Here is a 21,526-nt window from a genome sequence, read left to right as displayed (position 1 = left end):
ATAATTCATTCTTCATTTTGTAATTAGTTATATTTTCATGTGTGTTAAATATTATAATCTGATTAAAAAATAGAGTTTCCATATATCAATATAAACTAATTATATATATTGCTAAATAATAAATTTATTCATGTTAATTTGTTTTCATTGTATCTTACAGTATAGTTTGATTCCAAAAGCGATATTATCATTGAAAGTTCTTCAGGAGCTTCCAATTATTGTAGTGTTAATGTATCAGCTGTATAAAAATAATGTACAGCAAGACGTTGCAGATTTCATACCTCTTATCATGAACACAATTACTCTTCAACCGTCCCCTCAGCATAGGTAATATTATATATTCTTTATAATGTAGAATATAATATTATATATTCTTTATATATACAGGTATTATAATCTTTTCTTTTAGTGATATATTAGTTGCATGATCTAATTTCTTGTATCGGCTATGAGCTGTGTATGTATATTATTTTATTTTAGTAACTTTGCAATAGATTTCATTACGAAGTATTTCTTAGCCATCTATCTGAAATATAGTACTGTTTTTGCAGTGTAAAATTGATAAACGGGCATTCAAAGTGTTATTTATTTTTAAATTGCATACCTATAACTTTTAGTGTAACCGTAAAAATATAGGGAGCTCTAAATTGTTTTGTCTTGGGCCAACGAAAATGATCTAGAGCTGCATGAAATACTCCTACATTTTCACATTGTTGAAGGATTGATGATATAGGGAAAGTGAATATTAACAATGTGACGGAAAACTGCTGACTTAAGTGCATATCCCTGTTGTGGAGATGCTGCCCTCATAAATCAACTGTTAATACTTTAGTAGTGATCTGTGTAGTCCGGCCAGGTTATATGGCATGTATTTAAATATTAATTTAGAGCAAAGAATGATAAATAGTGTGTATAATAAAAAATGTTGAAGATTTCCTTGGTTTAATAAGTTACGTTTTAATCCTTGAAATTAAGTTTGAACTTAAAAAAAAAAAAAATCCTTACTGCCACTACTTTCGAATTTACCAAAATGTCATGTATTTTCAATGTCTTTTTAAAATTAGGAAATAATAGACGAGCATATATGGTGAATAGGATGAATGGTCTTCACTGAACCCATCTTCGAAACAGCTAGTGTCTTGCCAGCCTTGTTTGTGAAAACACTGCCCTGTCCTTAGGATTTTTTTTTTGCAGAAATAGGATTTTCATGATTGCCCACAGTTTAATGTTTGAGATTAATTAATTCTGTGTTCAAAAGGGGAGTCACCTACGAGGATATTTGCTCCTCAGTGCTTGCGAGTTTCACATTATTCTCCGTCAGCGGCCTAAAGTAACTGTAAAAGTAGTGCTACGGTTCTCCAAATAGGCTTATTACCCAATGAAATAACACCCGATACAGTGACAATGACGCAAACAAATTACAGTTATGTGAAGGAGGCCGAGAAATTCACGTTCACGTTGAGTAGACTATGAAAATGTTACGGAAATGCAGGCAATAATTTTCGAATGGATGAGTTAAGTAATTTCGTTGCTTCCGGAGACAATGAAAATGCAAGGTTCCAGAAGTTGTATTGTCGATTCCAAATAGTATGCTGCTAAGTAAAGACCACATAGCCTGTATATTATTTACATTAATTTTCATATAATACGTTTCAGAATTTTATACAAAAATCACAATTCTGTCCCACAATATAATGTTTATAGGTCAGCACAAAACCTAACCATTGTAAGTTTCATATGTAGCACATTAGTTTGAAATTCATCAGAAACAAATGATGTCAGAAATATATAAGGTTGTTCCCGTTATATCCGACCATTTTTGACGGGTACTCACCTTAAGAGATACCGCGCCGCCACCACCCATCATGTTCTGTTGGAGCCGCAGCATTATGGACTGTCACACGGCATCACAGTTTCCATTGCAGCAATCTCCGGCGCAGGACAGGCATGGGAATTCTGTCCCATTCGTCCCTGCAGGCTTTTCTTAGACCGTCCAGGATGCGCGAGCGGCGATGTTGAAGACGTCGTTTCAACAGTTCAAATGCAAAAAAATCCATTGGACTGGCATCTGGACTTTTCACAGGTATGTCTTTAAACGGAATGATACGAATTCCTAATTCCTGTGCCATTTCCTGATAAAAACGTAGTGATATTCTGGCGGTATGACTCGAAGTCTTCTCCATATGGATCATCGCCTGGTTCGCGTCCATTCCATATAATTCTGGGATGTCTCTCCGATAGATAGGTGTCAGAATGGATTCTTGCAAGTATCTTGCACTCACCCCACGTTGTTGTCTACCTTGCGTATCATCAACTTAACCTTATTCCAAATCCTGAACAACCATAAAGCCACGAGGGAAACTTTCCTTGCACTGACGAACGAAGTTGCTGTGCCTCTTGCTGTCAACGTCATGATATGTGATCGCCCGAGTGTGACTACCAGCAGTGAGATGGACTTACAATTCATCCATTGTGACAACTTTCTTCCATTTGGAACCCCCCAGGTACTTTTTATACAGTTTCCTGTAGTTCGTCTTACGTTCGGCAATGTAACATGGTAGCAGATGGTGTACATAGGCCTTCCGCACACACTTTAACCTGGTGCGCTTGCGAATTGTTTTATTCCTAGTTAACGGTGCGAGGTGGAATCTTTGTACATATCATGTTGCATCGAGATTTTCTTGGCACGCCTATCGACGGATCCCCCTCAGAACTACGGATGTCACTTTGCTTTCAGCCCTCCTTCTGGTTGTTTTCGTGGGTGAATATTTCGCACGGAGAGTCCGTTATATGTGTATTAGATTTCGCAGTAGTCACCTCAAGTGTTAACCCATTCTCCCAACACTGTCTCCCAATGCGTACGTACGAAAACTTAGCATATAAAATAGCCATTACGTAACCCTCTCAATACTGGTTGATTTTCGGCTCCATTTGATAACACTCACTACCAACACTAACGTACTTACAGGGACAGACATAATACTCCCGCCAGCAAACTCATAGTTCCAGCATGATACGCCAGGTGGCAACACCGAATCGAAAATGGACGGATATATAGCGGACATCCTTCTGTACTGGCGGAAGTGCGTCAGGCTTGATCCATCCATTGATGCTATGTTATGTTCTATTAATAATAATTAGATTTATTCACTTTATGATAGTTTTTAGGAGTAAGATACGCAGTTAAGACGTAAAGCATTGTATGTGTAACCTTATAAATTTATTTTGATGTTATATATTAACCTCTCTAATAATAAATGTTTTTATTTAGGGCAAATCCTGCTTTTAATAGAGAAGTATTCGTAGACTTCATGGGAGCTCAGATCAAAACACTATCCTTTTTAGCCTACATCATACGTTTGTATCAAGATCATGTAGCTCAGCATAGCAATGCGATGGTCAAAGGCATGTTGGGTTTACTTAGTTTGTGCCCAATGGAAGTTACACATCTTCGTAAGGAATTGCTGATAGCAGCAAGACATATTCTTGCTACTGAGCTCAAAATCAGTAAGTAATCATCATTAGTAATAATCGTTAGTAAAATAATTTAGGGTAACGATGTATGTAAATTATTGGCAAAAGTAACGAGGTCCAACATATTAGTTTTGAGATATAGCTGTTTAAAAATTAGAGAACCATTGTTGAAATCCGTGTGGCAATATTTATTAACTATGTTTTCTGTTCTTTCAAGCCTTATGTTCTTACATCTATTTGTAATTTCACTGTGCTTGTGCTATTCAGTTTGCTATATTAACTTAAAAATCTCAGATTCAGGGAGTTAGTGATTTCTGTCAGAACAACGACGATATATAATATTGACGTTAATATGGAATGGATTGAATGTTCTAAAGTGAGTGGCTAATTGTAAATAAATGTTTATTTGCTCTTATATTCAACTTTTAAGTAAGGAGCGACGCTACGGTACAGAATCAGAAAAAATGCTTTTTTTTTATTTATTTCAGAGAAGTTGAAAAGAAAAAGGGAAAAACAAATGTTTAACTTATAACAGAAGGTTCAAAGTTACGTTTAAATATTTTGTTCAAAGGTAAACTGAAAGTTAATTAATTAGGCTCCCTGCCTTCACTTTGTTCGTATCTAGTAAAGTTATTGTCTGCACTCCTTAATTTATCTTTCTTCTACAGAATAGTCATTTATCCCTTTCCTTACCGGCATGAAGAAAGATTTTCTTTCGTGCAAAACAACCAGTACATGCTATAGCTGTTATGTACTGTTTCAATGTACAATATTAAAATAAATATTCACAATTTAATTTCAGTTTTGTGTTTATGCTTAATTTGTGTTTTTTGGTTCTCTTATCCTGCATCAAGCGCTCCGACACAGATGAATTTGGCACTACAACCCTGCTTATACTGTTAAAATAGGTTATGATAAAATTTTCAAATAGGTATTTTAATCTTCATCTGCAGAATTAGTACAGAATAAAGATAAAATACTGCGTAAATACTGAGATAGCCTTCAGATTGAAAACATTTAAATAGATGATGTTTAACCAAAGTTTCATCAGACAAATACTGAAGTAATAACCATATTAACCGTATAAATTTTCGGATAGAGATTTTCGAATTCCTTCTGCAATGGTCGGTCATGCAAGTTAGTATTATCAAGGCCAGAATAGATTAAAGTCTCGGCCACGTAAAATGTAAAATTAGATCTCGTGATTTTTCTAGTTTTATAAAAGTTATGGAACTCTAGAAAACAATTTATGATATTATTTTCTAATTTCTCTAATGTAACTATTTTACTCATAAATGAATTCTTAGCTTCACATCTAAAGTGTATTTTCTCTTTTCGATTCGGTTATGTGATTAACTTTTTTATACTTTTCAGAATTCGTTCCGTTGATGGAGAAATTGTTTGATGAGAACATATTACTTGGAAAGGGATGGACTACTCACGAATCCTTGCGTCCGTTAGCTTATAGCACATTAGCAGATTTAGTTCATCATGTGCGACAACATTTACCTTTTGCTGATTTAACAAGAGCTGTTCACTTGTTTTCGAAGAATGTACATGACGAATCATTGCTAACAAGGTACATGTTCAGTATTAGATACCAAATTTACGTTTATGAATTTTAAGTGCATCAGTAATGGTAATAGTATTAAGTATTTACTCAAAATCGAATGCTTAGAACGAGATAAATATATAGCATCTAATTGGAATATTCATTTTTTAAGGTCGATAAAAAAGAAGCAAGACTAAAACAGTAAAAATTTAAATTCTGTCCTCATTTCTTTTAGGGTATCCCTTCCTGAAATTATAAGCCGGTCATACGGTTTCCATCATGAATATAACGCCCACTGAAGATATGCCTATTATAATCTGACAAGCACCTGATATTCTGAGCGAATTTATCCTATTCTTGATATCCTATTCAAGTCAAAACACCAAATCTTCAACTAGCGTTAGGACATAAAATAAGTCAGAGGATGACAAATCTAGGGAAATAAGGAACTATTTGATTTTTTAGGCCTTACTTTAAAATAAAATAAAACGTCTTGAGAGAATCATGACTGGTTTCATTTTTATGATTTAGGAATTTCCACAAACTTTTTCCACTATTTGCAACTTTTTGTTGTCAATTTCCTCACGAACATGCAGCTACCACAAACACATGCTCATAATTAAGAGCCCTAAAGCACGCTCTTTATTCAAAGTGTACTGAAACTTCACCGAACTGATAAACAATATTCCAGATAAATGAGTGGCCGCAATTGAGAAGCTTTCATGCACCATTGACTTCAGCTAACCCCTTCGTATTCACGTCCAATTTTTCTGTTTTAATACCGTCCGTCAGCTATGGCTTCTCCCTGCTCCTCTCTCTTTTTCGTGGCACCATATCTTTTAGCACGTTTCTCATAATACAGCTCCTTCTCAGCCAATGTTCCAACTAGTTTCTCTTTCTCTTTCCAGTTACATCTAAAATCATTTTCTCCTTACTGTTTTTGTCTCGTACAGCGCATGTGTCTTTGGTTTACGTTGTCCCGGGTTTGGTTTCCTGTGCGAGAGCATAAAAAATTCACAAATATTCACTTTAATTAATCATCTGTCTCCTTTAGTTTAAAAGGCAAAAAACGTGGGACGTTGAACTAAATCAATTCATTTCATTTTATCCTAAAGTCATTAACAGCATAAACTTAAATGGTAAAGCATATATCGTAAGATTCATTGCTTAATATTAATTTGGATTGACCTTAGTATTAGGAGTTGCAGTTGGTGCGTTTTAAGAAAACGCCCGCTGAGGAAGACAGGAACATCTATTGAAAATTTTCGCAATTATTAGATGATTGATGTTTATCAAGGTTAGTCCAAGTTAATATTTCAGAGCAGAAGGGAATCAATTCCAATTACTAAAGTTGTGATAGACGGTTAAAGTTTGTGTGATTCATGGTAAAGAAGGCGATTAAAGTACATGGAAAAGATAACACTTTTTTTTTAAATACATTATACGAGTTATTTACAATGCCTGGACACGAATTTTTTAAGTTCTGAAAGAAGCTTCAGATAAAGATCTTAAAAATGAAATATGTGCAAAATGATCAGAAGTGGACTTCATTCTCTTGTTCACTGAACGCGTCATTTGTAATCTTCGTCATTTTAATGCCTTAAGTTTTTATATTATTATTTTACTCGTATCTTTATTTCTTTTTTGTAATAATTCTTTTGAAGATTCATTTATATTATAATAGATGAAAAGTAGTCCTATAATTTTGTTTGAGGACTTGTTTCTTGCAAAATTTCGTTGTACAGTAAATGTGACAGAAGAATTAAATTAGTGTATTTAGGTTATCTGTATTGTGTTATGAACAAATGTTTAATTTAAATTTCTTTCTTCTGTAGTATTCAAACCATGTCGTGCAAGCTTCTATTGAACTTGGTGGATTGCATACGTCATAGAAGTGAAACAGAAAATGGTCAAGGGAGAGAACTATTAATGAGAATGTTGGAAGTTTTTGTGTTGAAATTCAAAACAATCGCAAAATTGCAGTTACCTGTCCTGATGGCTAAGTGGTAAGTAAGGACTTCTTATGATAAGTTAGTTGAAGTATTTATCTTACAAACTAAGGTTGCTTGGGTGAAATACAAGACTTCCTGTAGAACTTTTCTACAAAGTCATTTTATTGGAAGTAACAAATTGTAGAACGAAAGACTGTGTGTTATATCATTCAGTGTGTTTTAGACAAATAAATATAGAAATGGTTAACCATATGCTATAGTTATTAATAATGTAATTCAACCGCGTTTATGTTGTAGTGTTACTAATAAAATAATGTATTGAACTGAAAAGATTAGCAAGGATGTATAGTTTTAAGGTAAAAGTGATTTTTTTTTTTTTTAAATCAGTATATTCATGCGTCATCTGCTCATTCATCGGAACCGGATCTGGAACTGCGCACACAGACGACATCCTTGTCAGCCGCTTGGTCACAAAAAAGAAAAAGAAATAAAATATGACGATATAGTAGGTTTGTTTGTTTACTGAAGTTCAGCATTCCTTTTCAGTACCGAGGCTGTACGAGACGTGAACAAACAATTTAAAATAGAATCCGAATTACAGTAATGCGTTCAGTGATCTCCCATCGGAAATCAAACCCGAAACCATGTGCACGAAATGCGTGCGTTAGTCACTAGCTCAGCGGAGAAGTTTGGTAGGTTTAAAATTAATGGCACGGTAAATATAGATTTGTAATCACCGTGTGAAAAACTCGTATTTGGTTTATAACTTGTATTTTAACCTCCTTTTTTGGACTACAGTTTGGTCCAAAATATCAAAAAAAATTTCAGATAATAATTCGGACTCAAGGTCTGAAAAATATTACCAATTACTCGAAGGTCGGAACCATGTTGAAGTAGTCCCCACAACAAGTTATTTAGGGAATTGATTTTTCAGCTTCAATTCGTTTACACATGATGCCAGAGAAAGCGTATATTGCATTACATGAGGAGATGCGACAGAAGAAATATTTGAGATAGAAATGTAGTACTTACATTCTCGTGCTGTGGTGCATGTATTTTTTTCCTCATAATACAATGTTGGACTTCAGTGTAGTGTGTGATTATCATTTCACTAATTATTTATGTTATTCGTTTATTTCCAAAAAGATAGTATAAAAATATTAGAAATTGAGATATGCCATCATCTCGTATATTTTGACAGAAGTGTGTGTATTCTACACACACACACACACACACACACAGAGAGAGAGAGAGAGAGAGAGTGTGTGTGTGTGTGTGTGAGTGAGTGAGTGAGTGAGTGTGAGTGAGTGAGTGAGTGAGTGAGTGAGTGAGTGATCGATCAATCAATCAATCAATCAATCAATCAATCAATCAATCAATCAATCAATCAATCATTAATTAATTAATTAATTAATTAATTAATTAATTAATTAATTAATTAATTAATTAAAAATTAGTTTGAACGCTTCTCAGTTTGTTCGAAAAAGATACAGTAAAAACTTCTTGAACGACTAATCACTTCTCAACACGAATTTTTTTTTTTTTTTTATCTTTCCTTTACCTGGAACAGAATTCGGAATTATATTTCTATAAATAGCAATGTATTAGAACTCTCTTTTTGGCAACCAGCTCTTCTCCCAATCAGCAACCATCAATTTTTTTCTCAGAAAATAGTATTTTTATTCTTATTAGGATGACCTCGTCACTACAGATGAGATTGGTGAACATTCGAAATGCTATAGTTAGAATCACCTATAGTAACCATCTTTTTCTTCTCTTTACATATTGTTGTAGTTAGGGTGAGAAATTATAACAGTCTTAGTAGTGTAGGTGGAAGAGACATGAGTGTTATTTAAATAAAATAATAATAATAATAATAATAATAATAATAAACTGGAATGGAATGTTTTTACGTGAAGAGTTCATTCATTTGAACATGTATAGTTATTAAATTATATAAGATTTGGGATACCGGAAACTATTAGTTCACCATTTAATTACATCAAAGGTACTTGTTAATTACATACGAATTTCTGTAATTACTGTAATTTGCCAACTTTTCATAGTATTATTACTTTATTCATTTTCACTAAATCATTAGTATGTGCGTGGGGGAGGAGTCGTTCAAAATATTTTGAGTGGGGAAATTCCCCCCCCCCCCCTCAGGATATAGGTTCTAGTTGTGGCAGGGTTTGTGGAATATTCTTTAACTGTGAGTTTCTCAAGAGCTTGAAAACAATCTAGCAGCCATCTAATACTGTTTTTTCCGAATCAATATTTGCTTTTAAAAATTTACAGTAATAACATGCAACTTAAATACAGTCTTTTTGTCTTAATGATAGATAGTATCGTAAGCAATACACTAGAGAAGTCGACGTGTAAATACAGGAGTAATAATATAAATTTTGACCTCCTTCACTTATATCACTTAAGTCCCCTATCACACTAATTTTCTTTCAACTTCATCACTCTGTTATAAATATTTCTAAAGAAAGACAAACAGAAAACACGATAGTCTATAGTTCTATTCCAGCTACTCGCGTTTAAGTTTTAGTCCTTGTAATTCATTGGATCCACTTTAAGACGATCACCTCTTTAGACGACCAGTTTTAGTTGGCAATTTTGAGCGAACACCTTAAAGAGGTTTCACTGTAGTTCGTACAATTTTTGTTCGTTGCTACATTTTTTGGTTTATAGACAAGAACCTTTCTGGAAATTGACACATCAATTTGTCAGTTACTTTTTTTTTTTTTTTGACATCATGTGGCCCATGAAGCGTAGTCGGTAACAATAATGATGCGAGCGGCCCGGTTTCCGATAAGGACACTGTCTGAAAGATGTGAAAGCCTTATCAGGCCAACCATCCAGAGTGACGTTTTCTTTAGATTTTTCTAATTCATTCCAGATAAATAGCGTTATGGTACTTAATTTACAGGTCCCAGGCCCCTTCCTTTCTTCTTTTTCCACTTCGCCAAGTTAAGTGATCACCGAGGGACATCATCCCTCATACATGACGAGCTAAAATAGACATAGATGCCGAACGCCAAGTAATATAATTCCCCTTATTTTTTGACATCATTTCCTTGTTCCTGTATCCTTGAAATGTCGACCCTGTAGTGCTGTCGAAATGGTTGAAGAAATGTTTCCATTCCTTTGTTTAACGGAAATGTAAGTAATATATTCTCTCTCATGTGTAACGCATATTATAAATTTGTTTGCTGAGTTTTGAAAGGAGATATTTCTATGCGACAGTTGGGTGCTTTAGTTCGCAGCAGTCAAGTAATTTTTATTTTTATTTTATTTTATTTATTTTTTTTTAAATTGGATATCGAAGATTTAATGCTCTCCTTGATTCTTTACATATTTACCTCTGAAGTACCATCGTTGTTTATGATGTAATAATATTACTCTGTTTCAGTAAACAACAGCAGCAGCAGCAACAACAACAACAAACACAAGCTTTACAGACAGTAGCCAATCAGAATCAGGCCGTTCTGCTGGCAACCCCAACACAGAGTGCTTTCCAGGCAATTGCGCCAACCACTCCCACTGTAGAAGTAAAGACAGAAGACGTTAAACCGACTTTGCCAATTTTAGAAGGAGCGAAAGATGAAAAGGACAAAAGTCGTTTTGGTTTTCCTACTTTACAGTCTAGCAACTACAGCGTGACCGATTGTCGCAGTCTAGTGAAAACGCTTGTGTGTGGGGTGAAAACTATTACATGGGGTTGTGCTTCGTGTAAGGTAAGGGACTTATGTTCTTGTGTAAGAGAAAATATATTTGACTAAAATAACTTTTTGAAAATGATCCTAGTTATGGTAACGTTATTTGTCATTCAGGTTTAAGACAACGCGAACAAATCAACATACAGGGTAAAGACATATTTTGATCTAAGTCATTTAGTATATTTAATAGATCAAAAGTAAATATTGCACGTGGAAAGCAACATTTCTCGCTTAAGAGTGGTGTGCGAAATACTGACCGCGTAAATATTGTAGTAAGGGTGAAACTCCAAAACTAATAAGTGTAATAAATCCTGTTAAATACCGGTGGTAAACTGTATACATAAAACATATTAGCATTCTTTTCGTAAATACGTATCACGATGCATTTTCTCAGCCTTAGTAGAATTTGAGAAGATAATAATAATCGATTATAGTTGCTTTTTAACCAACAGATAATTTGATTAAATACATGCCTGAATTTTATTGATCAACTCACGCACACACAAGATAAAGTATCAAAATAAAATATGTTCAGTTATTAGTAATGAAAAATATAGTTCGTGAAGAACAGTACAACCGATGATGCAATAAAGTCCCTGAGAATTTAGAATTTCAGAGTAGATATATTGCTTGATATAATTTTAACGAAGTGCAAACAATTCAAATTTAATTGATCAATTTCACCTGCAGTTTCTGCAGAGCTTTTGTGAAGTAATGATGTTGTTTAGGTGATGTCATGAGTGATGCAAGGCAATTTGTTTTCACTTTAGTACTACTAAAAATGTAGAATTCCAATGAGCGTTGTAAACATTTTTATACATCAAGATACGAGTTACTATTAAATTCCAACTATTTTTTATAGTTTTTTTTTTTTTTTTTTTGCCTAGATAGAATTTTGACTTGTATGGTAATGCTGTGTTGTTTTCAAATACTTGAGAAGATAAATATTCTTACCCCCTTTATTTCTTTCTAACATTGTTCTTAAATCTAGTTTCGAAGTTTTGTCGTGCATATATATGGTTCTTTGCATTCAGAAACTGCTACTTTAGATGAAGATAAAGCATAAAGCATGGGTGCGATATTTATTGTAATCCATTACAGCTTTCTAGTTGTTTTTTTTTTTTTTTTGGGGGGGGGGGCTTTTTTTTAAGCTGTTTATACTTAGTTCTTGAAAGAGGTTGAAAAGAAGTAATTATGTTTAATTAGATTATGGGCGGAAAATATTTAATAGAAATGGCATTCCTCTGGAAAAGAAAAGAAAGTTAAATGAAAGTTGGTATCTCTGTTGATGAAGGGTTCTAGAATTTAATGGAGATTGTAATATATTTGTTGGGTTTAGTTAGTGATAATGCTTTAAAGGGATTATTATTGGATGGTTATTACTTTGATAATTATTGTTTTAAGCAATAATAATATAATAAAAAGAGCAGGAAGTAAGTTGAGAAGTATGTGTTGTAAGTAATCGAAAAAAATATAACGCACGTAAAGTAGTTATTCTGATTTCACGATGATTAGTCACCGCACTGAACAATTAATTATCACTAATAACACACCATTTTCATAACCAGGATCCAGTTACAATGCTAGTTCTCATTCGTTAGTTTCACGCAACAGTTCATTTATTATATAATTCTCAGCTGCTTACTCAGCTTCCTTACAACATTCAACCAACCTTGCCGCTAAATAAACCTAATAAAACAAATAGACATTTCTAGTAAATTTTTGAATCCTCCAATGAATATAACTTCTGATTGGCTATTTTCTCTTTGAAAGCATGTGCAATTTGTGCATATGGCTTAATTAAATATAATTACTAATTGTCAACCTTCAGTTGTCATATACATCCGAAGGAGGATAAGGGTAAGATTGAATTTTACTTTCAAACGAGTGTCAAGCACAGGAACGAGAGTTGAAATTTTCATAGTTTTCTGAGCCATTGTTTCGATCTGTTATCTGTTTAGGTTAGTTGTGAATTAAATTGAATATGGGATAACTCAAGAAATACTTGAATTTCAAAATTATTATTTTAGCTAAACTAACTAACTGTATGGCCTATGAAACCCGAAGGTTCAGTGCCGCGTTCACAAAAATTATCCACTATTCGTAGCCAGCTGGATCCAATTTTTACTTTGTATTCCTGCAAAATCCATCTTAATATTGTCCTCCCATTTGCGCCTACGTCTTCCTAATGTCTTTTTCCGATTGATCTTCCAGTTAAGACTGAAAGCACTCCTACTTTCTTCCATTCTGGCTACATGACCTGCCCACCTGAGCCTCCTAGATTTGATGACCCTAACAGTGTTTGGTAAACGGTGTAAATTATGTAGTTCATCGATATGAAGTTTCCACCATTCCCGCCCCCGCCAAGTGAACTTTGTGGTGGACAAACACCGTGTGCGTGGGTTTTCTCGGGGTACTCCCGTTTCCTCCCACTTTCTTCATTCCACCATTTCATTCATTACTCATCATCACCGTCTCCTTTAGCCTAACCGGCATAAGCGTGGGACGTAAAACTCAAAGATTTCATTTCATTTTTTTTCCACCATTCCCCATTCCTGTTTCTCTTGGATCCGAATGTTTGTCTCAGGATCTTGCTCTCAGATACTTTCAATGTATGTTCTTCGCTCAAAATAAGCGGTCATGTTTTACAACCATATAGAACAACAGGCATGATTATCGTTTTATACATTTTAAGCTTCAAATTCCTCGACAGAATTCGCGACGACAAAAGATTTTAAACTGAATAATAACACGAATTCCCTGCTTTAAGTCGACATTTAGTTTCGAGAATATGGTTTTCGTGAATATGGTTTCCGTCTGTTAATATTGATCCTAGATAATTGAAAATATCCACTTTATCGAAAGTATTATTTGATATTTTACGCATCCATAATTTACCGTATTACGATCCCGACGAACTTCCATGTATTTAGTTTTCTCTGCATTTACTTCTAAACCCATGTCTCTGCAAGCGTTTAATAAGACATCTGTATTTTTCTATGCTTCTGTCATCCCCTATTAAATTTACATCATCAGTATACGCCATAACCTGGTGAATACTTTGCTATCTTTGATTTTCCGTATAGCGTATTCCAGGACAAAGTTGAATAATAATGGCGACAACGAGATTATTATTTTAGCTACTGTTCCTCTTTTCCTTTTATATTTCTGTTTATTTACGTATATGCATTGTTGCAAAATTGCTGTAGGTAATCACTTTTCTACCGAAGTTGATTGGGGAAATTAATGTTTGAAAAATTATGTTATTTACAAATGATCTCAGTATGTAAGTTTGTTAGAAATTTCAGTTTTTGTGTTATACGTGCATACGCAGCATGAAATTATGAAGGAAAAGACCTACTACTTATTAACATGAGCTCTGATCTACAACGGGAGCTTGAATCTGATGCAGCTGGTGATGCACAGACCATCATGTAAGATCAGTCTTCACTGTATAGATCGTCTCTCACTACACTATCTTGCTTTCAAGAGAGTTGAATTACTAGAAAATTTATTACCTAAAGTGACCTAATAACGGTAAACATACGCAAACAAATGAAAATATAAAAAGGCAGTAATATAATTACATGTAGCTTCTAAAATTAATTTTGAAATTGAGATACTTATTTCTTCAGTTATTCCATATTCAGTTTAAGCCAAACTAACAAAATTGATGGGGAGGCAATGTAGTCTAGGGGTTAGAGCATTGGGCTCACATCCATGTGATCCCGGATTCGTTTCCCGGCTAGTGCTTCTCATTATTCAGTGTCCACGCAGCGTCGTGATGCAAAGTAGGGAGTCACGTGAATGAAAGACGTGACGGCCGCTAATTCTAGAAAGCTCCCGGTACACCGGTTAGTGACACGGCGACGCAGCGCGCTAATCACGTGCTCGTTGCTAGGCTGGATGTAGTTCAGGCAGTCGCTGACAGATGGCGTTGGAGCGTCCCAGGCCCTCAAATGAGCTTTTACGCCGAGTGGTTGGTTTAACTTGTCCATCGTGAAATTGGCTCAGGAAAACACAGTAACAGGTAACAGATGAAAATTTAATATTGGCGGTTTCTGTACTAGTTTGTGAGATTTAGTTTTGTGTTGAAAATGTGTACTTTTTTACTGTATTACTAAAGATAGATTTTATTATTTTGCATCCTTGGTGCATTTAATGAAGAAGTGTTTGAATTTCTTCTTGTTTTCAGAGTACAGGTGATGTAAGTTCCGTCCAGAATAAACAGTTCCAGCCGAAAGAAACTCTTGTGTTCATCAGATTGGTAAAGTGGGCAATGCAGGCGTTAGATATTTATACAATTAATGTAAGTCCTACTGGCCAACTTCCACCGCAGCCACGCCATCCTTCCATGCAAACGGTCCGGACTAAAGAAGAGAAAGAAGTGCTTGAACATTTTGCGGGAGTGGTAAGTTATAACTACTAGTAAGTGGTTTTAACTGAAAGCTCAGTTCTCGTTGTACAAAGAAAATGTAAAAGATTTAGCTTCAATCATTCAGAGAGACAGTTTATTCTTTTGTTTTAATGCTGTTTCTTCTACCGTAGTTGAGAAGTTAGTTGAATCATGTACTCTTATTACGAATTCTTATTTTACGTTTTTTGTGACCATACTTATATTCTTAGCTTGAACTCCATTCTTCCGTTAATTGTTCAGTTCTCACATTAAACTATGTCCCTATCTTAATGGATTTCAATTCCGATAACTAACCAACCAAACTTCCTCTAATTTGATAAAACTATTTGTAGAGAAATGCATCCATTCGGAAGTATCTGAAAGAGTCCATTTGTAGAGAAAAGTATCCATTCGGAAGTATCTTAATGAGTGAACGTGAACAGGTGGCTTCTACGGTTCGAGAATCAGAATGTCCTAGGTTAAAATTGTACTTTGGTTTTTTAATTTTATCAGTCAACCAAACGAATGTTGAGAAGCTTGAAATCTATATTTCCTGCCTATTTCTTTCTTATATCTTTAATACTTCTATTGTATCCAGAATAAAGTGCTTACACAGTTGTATCTTGTATCTTATTAATAAAATAATAATTAAGTTGAATACACTAGTAAATATATATAAAAATAGAAGACTTATTATAAAGAAAAAATTATGTATATTTACCAAGACGGCTATACATACTGAAGGCAATACCTGATGAAAATAATTTTTACAGTAATTTTCGAGTGACAGGTATTTGAAGTATTATTTTGAGCAAGAAAGCAATGCTAAAATATATTATTTTATTGAGATGTCAGAGATAATCTCTAATTATTCTGAATTCGAGGGATAAAATATCAAAAAATACAGAAGCCTAATTGTATCTGTGGTAACTCAACAGATATAACATCATCCCCTTAATAATAATAATAATAATAATAATAATAATAATAAAATAGTTTCGGTAATGTAACATCGCCTTCATCAGACATGTGAAGATGTTATAACGTGTCTTATGAAGGCGATGTTACATTGCCTAAACTGTTGCACAAGTTTTTATTGATATATATTTAGAGCTGTGGTCAGTTGTGTTTTAGTAATACGTGCTAAACATTTCGAAAGCTACAATGAACAGTATAAAAACATCCTCCCACGAAGCAGGGAAACCATATAATAATAATGTGTAAAAATAAATACACACACACACACGTATATATATATAATCGGATGTATGAAATTACTTCATTTCATTCATCACTTTTTTTAAACCAAGAAAGCTTATGCCTTAAATAATAATAATGATTTCATACTGATAGTATGTTCAAGATCGAATGTTTTGCCGGAAAGAAAGTTTTACCCCTTTACCTCGTGTCGTTGGCGGACAGTAAGACAGGAATAATGTGGCTAGTTTCATTTCCCCTATGAATCAAACAATATATGGAAAGGTGATCGTTAAAGAACTGGAGTGAACAAATTTGATTCAGAAAGAGTTGTAAGGATATTACACATACAATAACTGAGTAATTACGGCTTCGTTATACGGATATTTGTTTGCATACGTCAATTAAGGTTCGTTGATTTTCTATAGTGTCAAGACCAAAAGCCTGGTCCGTGAGAGAGGTTGATAATATTTGTTAAGACTTGAAATATATCAGTGTTACATATTTTTGGAAAACACATCTGCCTTGTGACAGAAAGTTTTCATCACACTGGTTTGAACTCAAGAAATTATGTAAAATAAAGATATACAAGCCTCTCTCTACTTCATTTTGTATGCTTATGCTGTTCACTATAACTTTTTTTTTTATCTTTCTTTCAATCTTCCAGAATATTCAGTACTGATAGTAATGTTAATTTGGCTAGTTTTTCGTAGCCTCAAACCGAATGATTGCAGACTTGAAAATGTTCTCAGAAACTCGAGTATTATTTTCCTCTATAATGATTTCGCATCTATTAAAACTCAAGTATTTTGTCTGTGTCACTGTTTTGGTATGTAGTAAGATCGTAAACCACAATCACAATCTTGTATCTAAAAGTCTTGCTCGTGATAAATAAGTTTGCACCATTTTGTTGCGTAGGGTATTTAGACCTTAAGCAAGTAGTACATTATAAATTAGTAACAAAAGTACCCTTGTTTATGCGGAAAAAATAAGATTTAATAAATATAAAACCAGAAACTAGAATATTGTAGAAAATGTGTCCTTTTCCTCTTTAGAAGCGGAGTTTCTGGAAGCTCTGAAATGCTTATCCCTCATCTTAATTTAAACTTTATGCATCGAATTTCCCATATCGAATTGAAATGAATTCTCGCGTTAGACATTTTCTGAGTAAAGATCGGAAATTTCAATATTATTGAATTTGACTTTCTTTTCCCCTCGTAGAAGTGGAATTTAAAAAAAAAAAAAAAAAAAAAAAAAAAACTGAAACACGTGCTTAGTTATTTTTAATTAGGAGTCTATATGTTGAGTTTCATCGCCCAAACTGCAGATTCATGAGGTACTCATTTTTCTTGGTATAAAATTTAAACCCTCCTTTACCCCGACTTACGATACGTATTTCAATCTTTATATCCCTTGCTTTCGTGACAGGGATGTATTTGTCCAAATTTCACATTTTCACTTCTCTGGTATTATATATACATAAAATTTACGTTTCTCTTTTATTTCAGTTCGGCATGATGAACCAACAGACATTTCAAGAAATATTTTCTACAACCATAGATTATATGGTTGAAAGAATCTACAAAAATTACGCTTTACAAATTGTGTGCAATTCATTTTTAGCAAACTCAACGACTTCTCCTATATTTGCTACTGTTTTAGTCGAGTATTTACTTGAGAGAATGGAAGAGATGGGGAACAACATGGAACGTAGTAACTTGTATTTAAAGCTTTTCAAATTAGTATTTGGAAGTGTGTCATTATTTCCAACAGAGAATGAACAAATGTTGAAACCCCATCTGCATCAAATAGTTAACAGGTAAGAGTCCAGAGCGTAATACAGTGTATAAAGGTCGTTCAAATGAAATCTAGAATAATATTCTTATCTGTCATATGCAGACGTTTGATAGAAATACAGAAGTGTGGACACATGACATTACGAAGTAGAAAATTGCATTTACATATCGTTATATATATATATATAGTACGTATTGTGGTGGAACCAACTTTAAATCAATAATTTATAATGTATAAATAGTAAACCAATATTTCAATGATTATTCACAGATGATTTATTTCAAATTGTTTTTCTTAATTTATTCAGAACGGAAGAATAGTAGGATGTCATGTGTGTTGTGTATGTTTATTGTATAACAGTTTGTCAGATAACAAATGTAGAAATTGTATACGCATCTCCTTATACACAATGTTGAACACTTCCTACTATACAATGCTGATACACATAATTCTCTCACGCTGACAGTTTCGCGCTAACATAAAGATTTGGGATTTGGACATCAGAACAGTCAATTTCCATGTTTATGACCAGGAAGACTATCCATCCTTCCGTCATATAAAAACTTAGGATCTCAAAACTTCAGTGTGAGTTTAGGAGAGTTTTAGGAAAGTGACGAGCTGGATGCCGTATTAGATAAGCTGAGCCTTATACTAAGTCTTACTGACAGTAGTTAGATCAAAAACTTTAAATTCATCCAAATCTATGGAGAAACCTTGTCCAGGTTCCAATAGAAGGAAGGCATCAGTTCTCAATAGAAAGGTTAGAGAGAGAGAGAGAGAGAGAGAGAGAGATTTATGTGCTATCACATTCACTTAAGAAATACACCAGTACATGTAATATTTTACTAGCTGTTTTAATAAGGAGGCACACACATGTCCAAAACGATTGTCGCATATCTATAACTATTTTCTTGTAAGAATATAATTCGATAATGATTTTGCAGGGTACTTTTAATACTGATACTATGTGTGTAATCGGGAAATGTATATTTGTGGTAAACTTCATAGGAAAAAATATAAATATAAAAATTAGAATGAGTAAAATAAAATGTTGCTAAATGGACAAGAAAGTTTTATTTTCGTTTTATTGTTCTTATTTACTGCTCTTTTGACATGAAATTTTCCACATACATGTCTTTGCCGATTATACACATACTAACATTATAAGAAATACCGGGCGAATTCGTTATCAAATTATATTCCTACAACAACACATTTATAGACATGCGACAATAATTTTGGACATGAGTGTACGTTACCAGCGAGTAGCTGGTAGAAAAGGCAGTCTTGAAGGATGCAACTTCTCGCTAAAGTACAAACTATCTAATCCCCAAAATAGCATCCTTTAAGCATTTGCAGCAATATACAGGGTGTCTCAAAAGTCCCCTGACATAGGGTAACTTTTATCATCAGAGTTACAACAAAATGTAAGAGGGGAAAGTGAATTAAGTTATTATTTGAAATGGGGGCTGGCCATCGACACGTTAGCGTAAAAGACAGTAACTTCATTCACTTATGGTTGTGGGTCCAGGTAAATGGCAACGTTGCATTTTCATTTAACATTGGGCGCATAAAGAGGATGCAGTCCAAACGGCTCGTCCGATTTAAAAAATTCCTTCACTTCAGATTGAAAGCATCATATTTGGAGACGATTTCTCCTCTTACATTTTATCGTAACTCTTATAGTAACAGAGTTACCCTATGTCAGGGGACTTTTGAGACACCCTGTATATAATTAAGGAGAAGGTTTTGCAGTTGATAATACACGTTAAGTTTATAAGTGTTTACGGCCAGGCAACCAAAAGTTTATTTAAATAAATATCAGCTGAAATGACCGTTCTTTGCATAGGAAGATTAAGTTTATGTAAAATATTTGAAAGGTGTATTTGAATCCCGTTTTCACCTTAGGATGTATATTTAAATTGAAATTAAATGAAGTGATAAAAATGCAGTTCCATTCAAGTGCTGAATATATTCAGAAATTGTTTTCAAACAGTGGTGCTATTATTCTTGGAGAGAAAAAAATTATCTCCCATTCCTCCTTCCCCTTGCCTTTACTCTACGCATTTTAAAGTTAATGATAAAAACTCAGGTCGACCCAAGTGCCAACTATACCAAACTTTTATTTTCAATAATTCAGCCCTTTCCTTATTTTTGTCATTTTATAACTACAAAATGAGAAATATAATAGAAATTGCCCTGCCCCTTAAGAGCAGAATTTTCGAAAGCATTGGAGCGTTTGTCCAGTTATTTCCTAATTAGATATTCTATTGGCTCCTGAGATAATGTATTTTTAGTATAAATTTTGAACCCCGTGTCTCCTGAGGATACTCATTTTAATCGAAGTGATACAATGGAAACCCAGTTCGAGGTAAATTGTGTGTTTCAGAATTTATTTCGAATGGTTCAGTGCTGTGGGTTTGTATAGTGATCTTTTTTACAGAGTAAAGACAATGTTATAGGTATAATTTATTCTATAAACAAATAAGCTCTCCTTTGTTATATTGAATATATATACAGGGTGGCCAATTTTAATCTTTCCACGGAAATATCTCGAAAACGGTTGAACATAAATGAACTGAACAAAAACTCAAATAGGAAATACCATGGGGCAAATCGAATGGTAATGTCGCGGTGCCCCCCAGGGCCGCTCTTCAAAGGGATCCGGGACCCAACTTTAAAATTTTAAATGGAAACATGGGGCACATGACATATCGTTCGATAGATCTTTAAAAACTAAAAGCCGATTTGGCAAAAGATTTTTCATATCGGTCACCGTATTCAAATGGCTGCCAAGATATGTTACCTGTATCAGATAAATGTTCAGTACCACTAATATAAAAACGGTTGAACATAAATGAACGAAACAAAATCTCAAATAGAAAAGCCATGGGACAAATCGAACGATGATGTCGCGGTGCCCCTCAGGGCCGCCTTTCATGGGGGCCCAGGCCCAACTTAGAAATTTTAAACGAAAATATCGATCAAGTGATACCCCATTCGATAGATCTTCATACACTGAACAGCGTTGTGGCAAAAGATTGTTCATATGGGTCACCGTTTTCAAAATGGCCGCCAAGACATGGTGCCTTGATCGTTTAAAACGTCCAGTACCACTAATATGAAAAGTTTGGAAATAAATGAACAGGATAAATCTCGTACAGGAAATCACAGAGGGTATTTATCATTCCACGCCTCGAGAATAATCCAACGGAGAAAAAAGATTATTAAAGTATAAGTGACATAATGCTAAAGAGAAAATCTAATGGTTAGAAAGTTATCTTTCCGATCTCCCTCCGTAAGTGAGTGAAGCGGGAATGAATGGTAAAATCTCAAATGAGAACCCCACTTTTACTTGCAATATGTATGGTTTGTCAGAAACACTTAGGTGTACAAGTGACTGGTACTGTAATGAACCGATATTGTGCAGACG

The 21,526-nt window shown here is 34.1% G+C and overlaps 1 protein-coding gene across 4 annotated transcripts in view; it reads left to right on the top strand.

The window, feature by feature from the left end:
- Nipped-A (Transcription-associated protein Nipped-A) overlaps nucleotides 1-21,526 on the top strand; it is a 207,852-nt gene that overhangs the window by 31,255 nt on the left and 155,071 nt on the right. For all 4 annotated transcript variants that reach the window (XM_081739846.1, XM_081739844.1, XM_081739845.1 and 1 more), the window contains exons 6-12: nucleotides 161-327; nucleotides 3,272-3,507; nucleotides 4,849-5,053; nucleotides 6,862-7,032; nucleotides 10,397-10,721; nucleotides 14,899-15,114; nucleotides 17,805-18,115. In XM_081739846.1, the coding sequence (XP_081595972.1) occupies nucleotides 161-327; nucleotides 3,272-3,507; nucleotides 4,849-5,053; nucleotides 6,862-7,032; nucleotides 10,397-10,721; nucleotides 14,899-15,114; nucleotides 17,805-18,115 (1,631 nt within the window). The remainder of the gene's footprint in view (nucleotides 1-160; nucleotides 328-3,271; nucleotides 3,508-4,848; nucleotides 5,054-6,861; nucleotides 7,033-10,396; nucleotides 10,722-14,898; nucleotides 15,115-17,804; nucleotides 18,116-21,526) is intronic.

The sequence above is a fragment of the Thermobia domestica genome, chromosome 15, assembly GCF_964235325.1.
Source record: "Thermobia domestica chromosome 15, izTheDome1.hap1.1, whole genome shotgun sequence".
Lineage (NCBI taxonomy): Eukaryota > Metazoa > Arthropoda > Insecta > Zygentoma > Lepismatidae > Thermobia > Thermobia domestica.
Note: the sequence above shows the minus strand (reverse complement) of the source record. Positions and strands in the feature narration are given on the sequence as shown.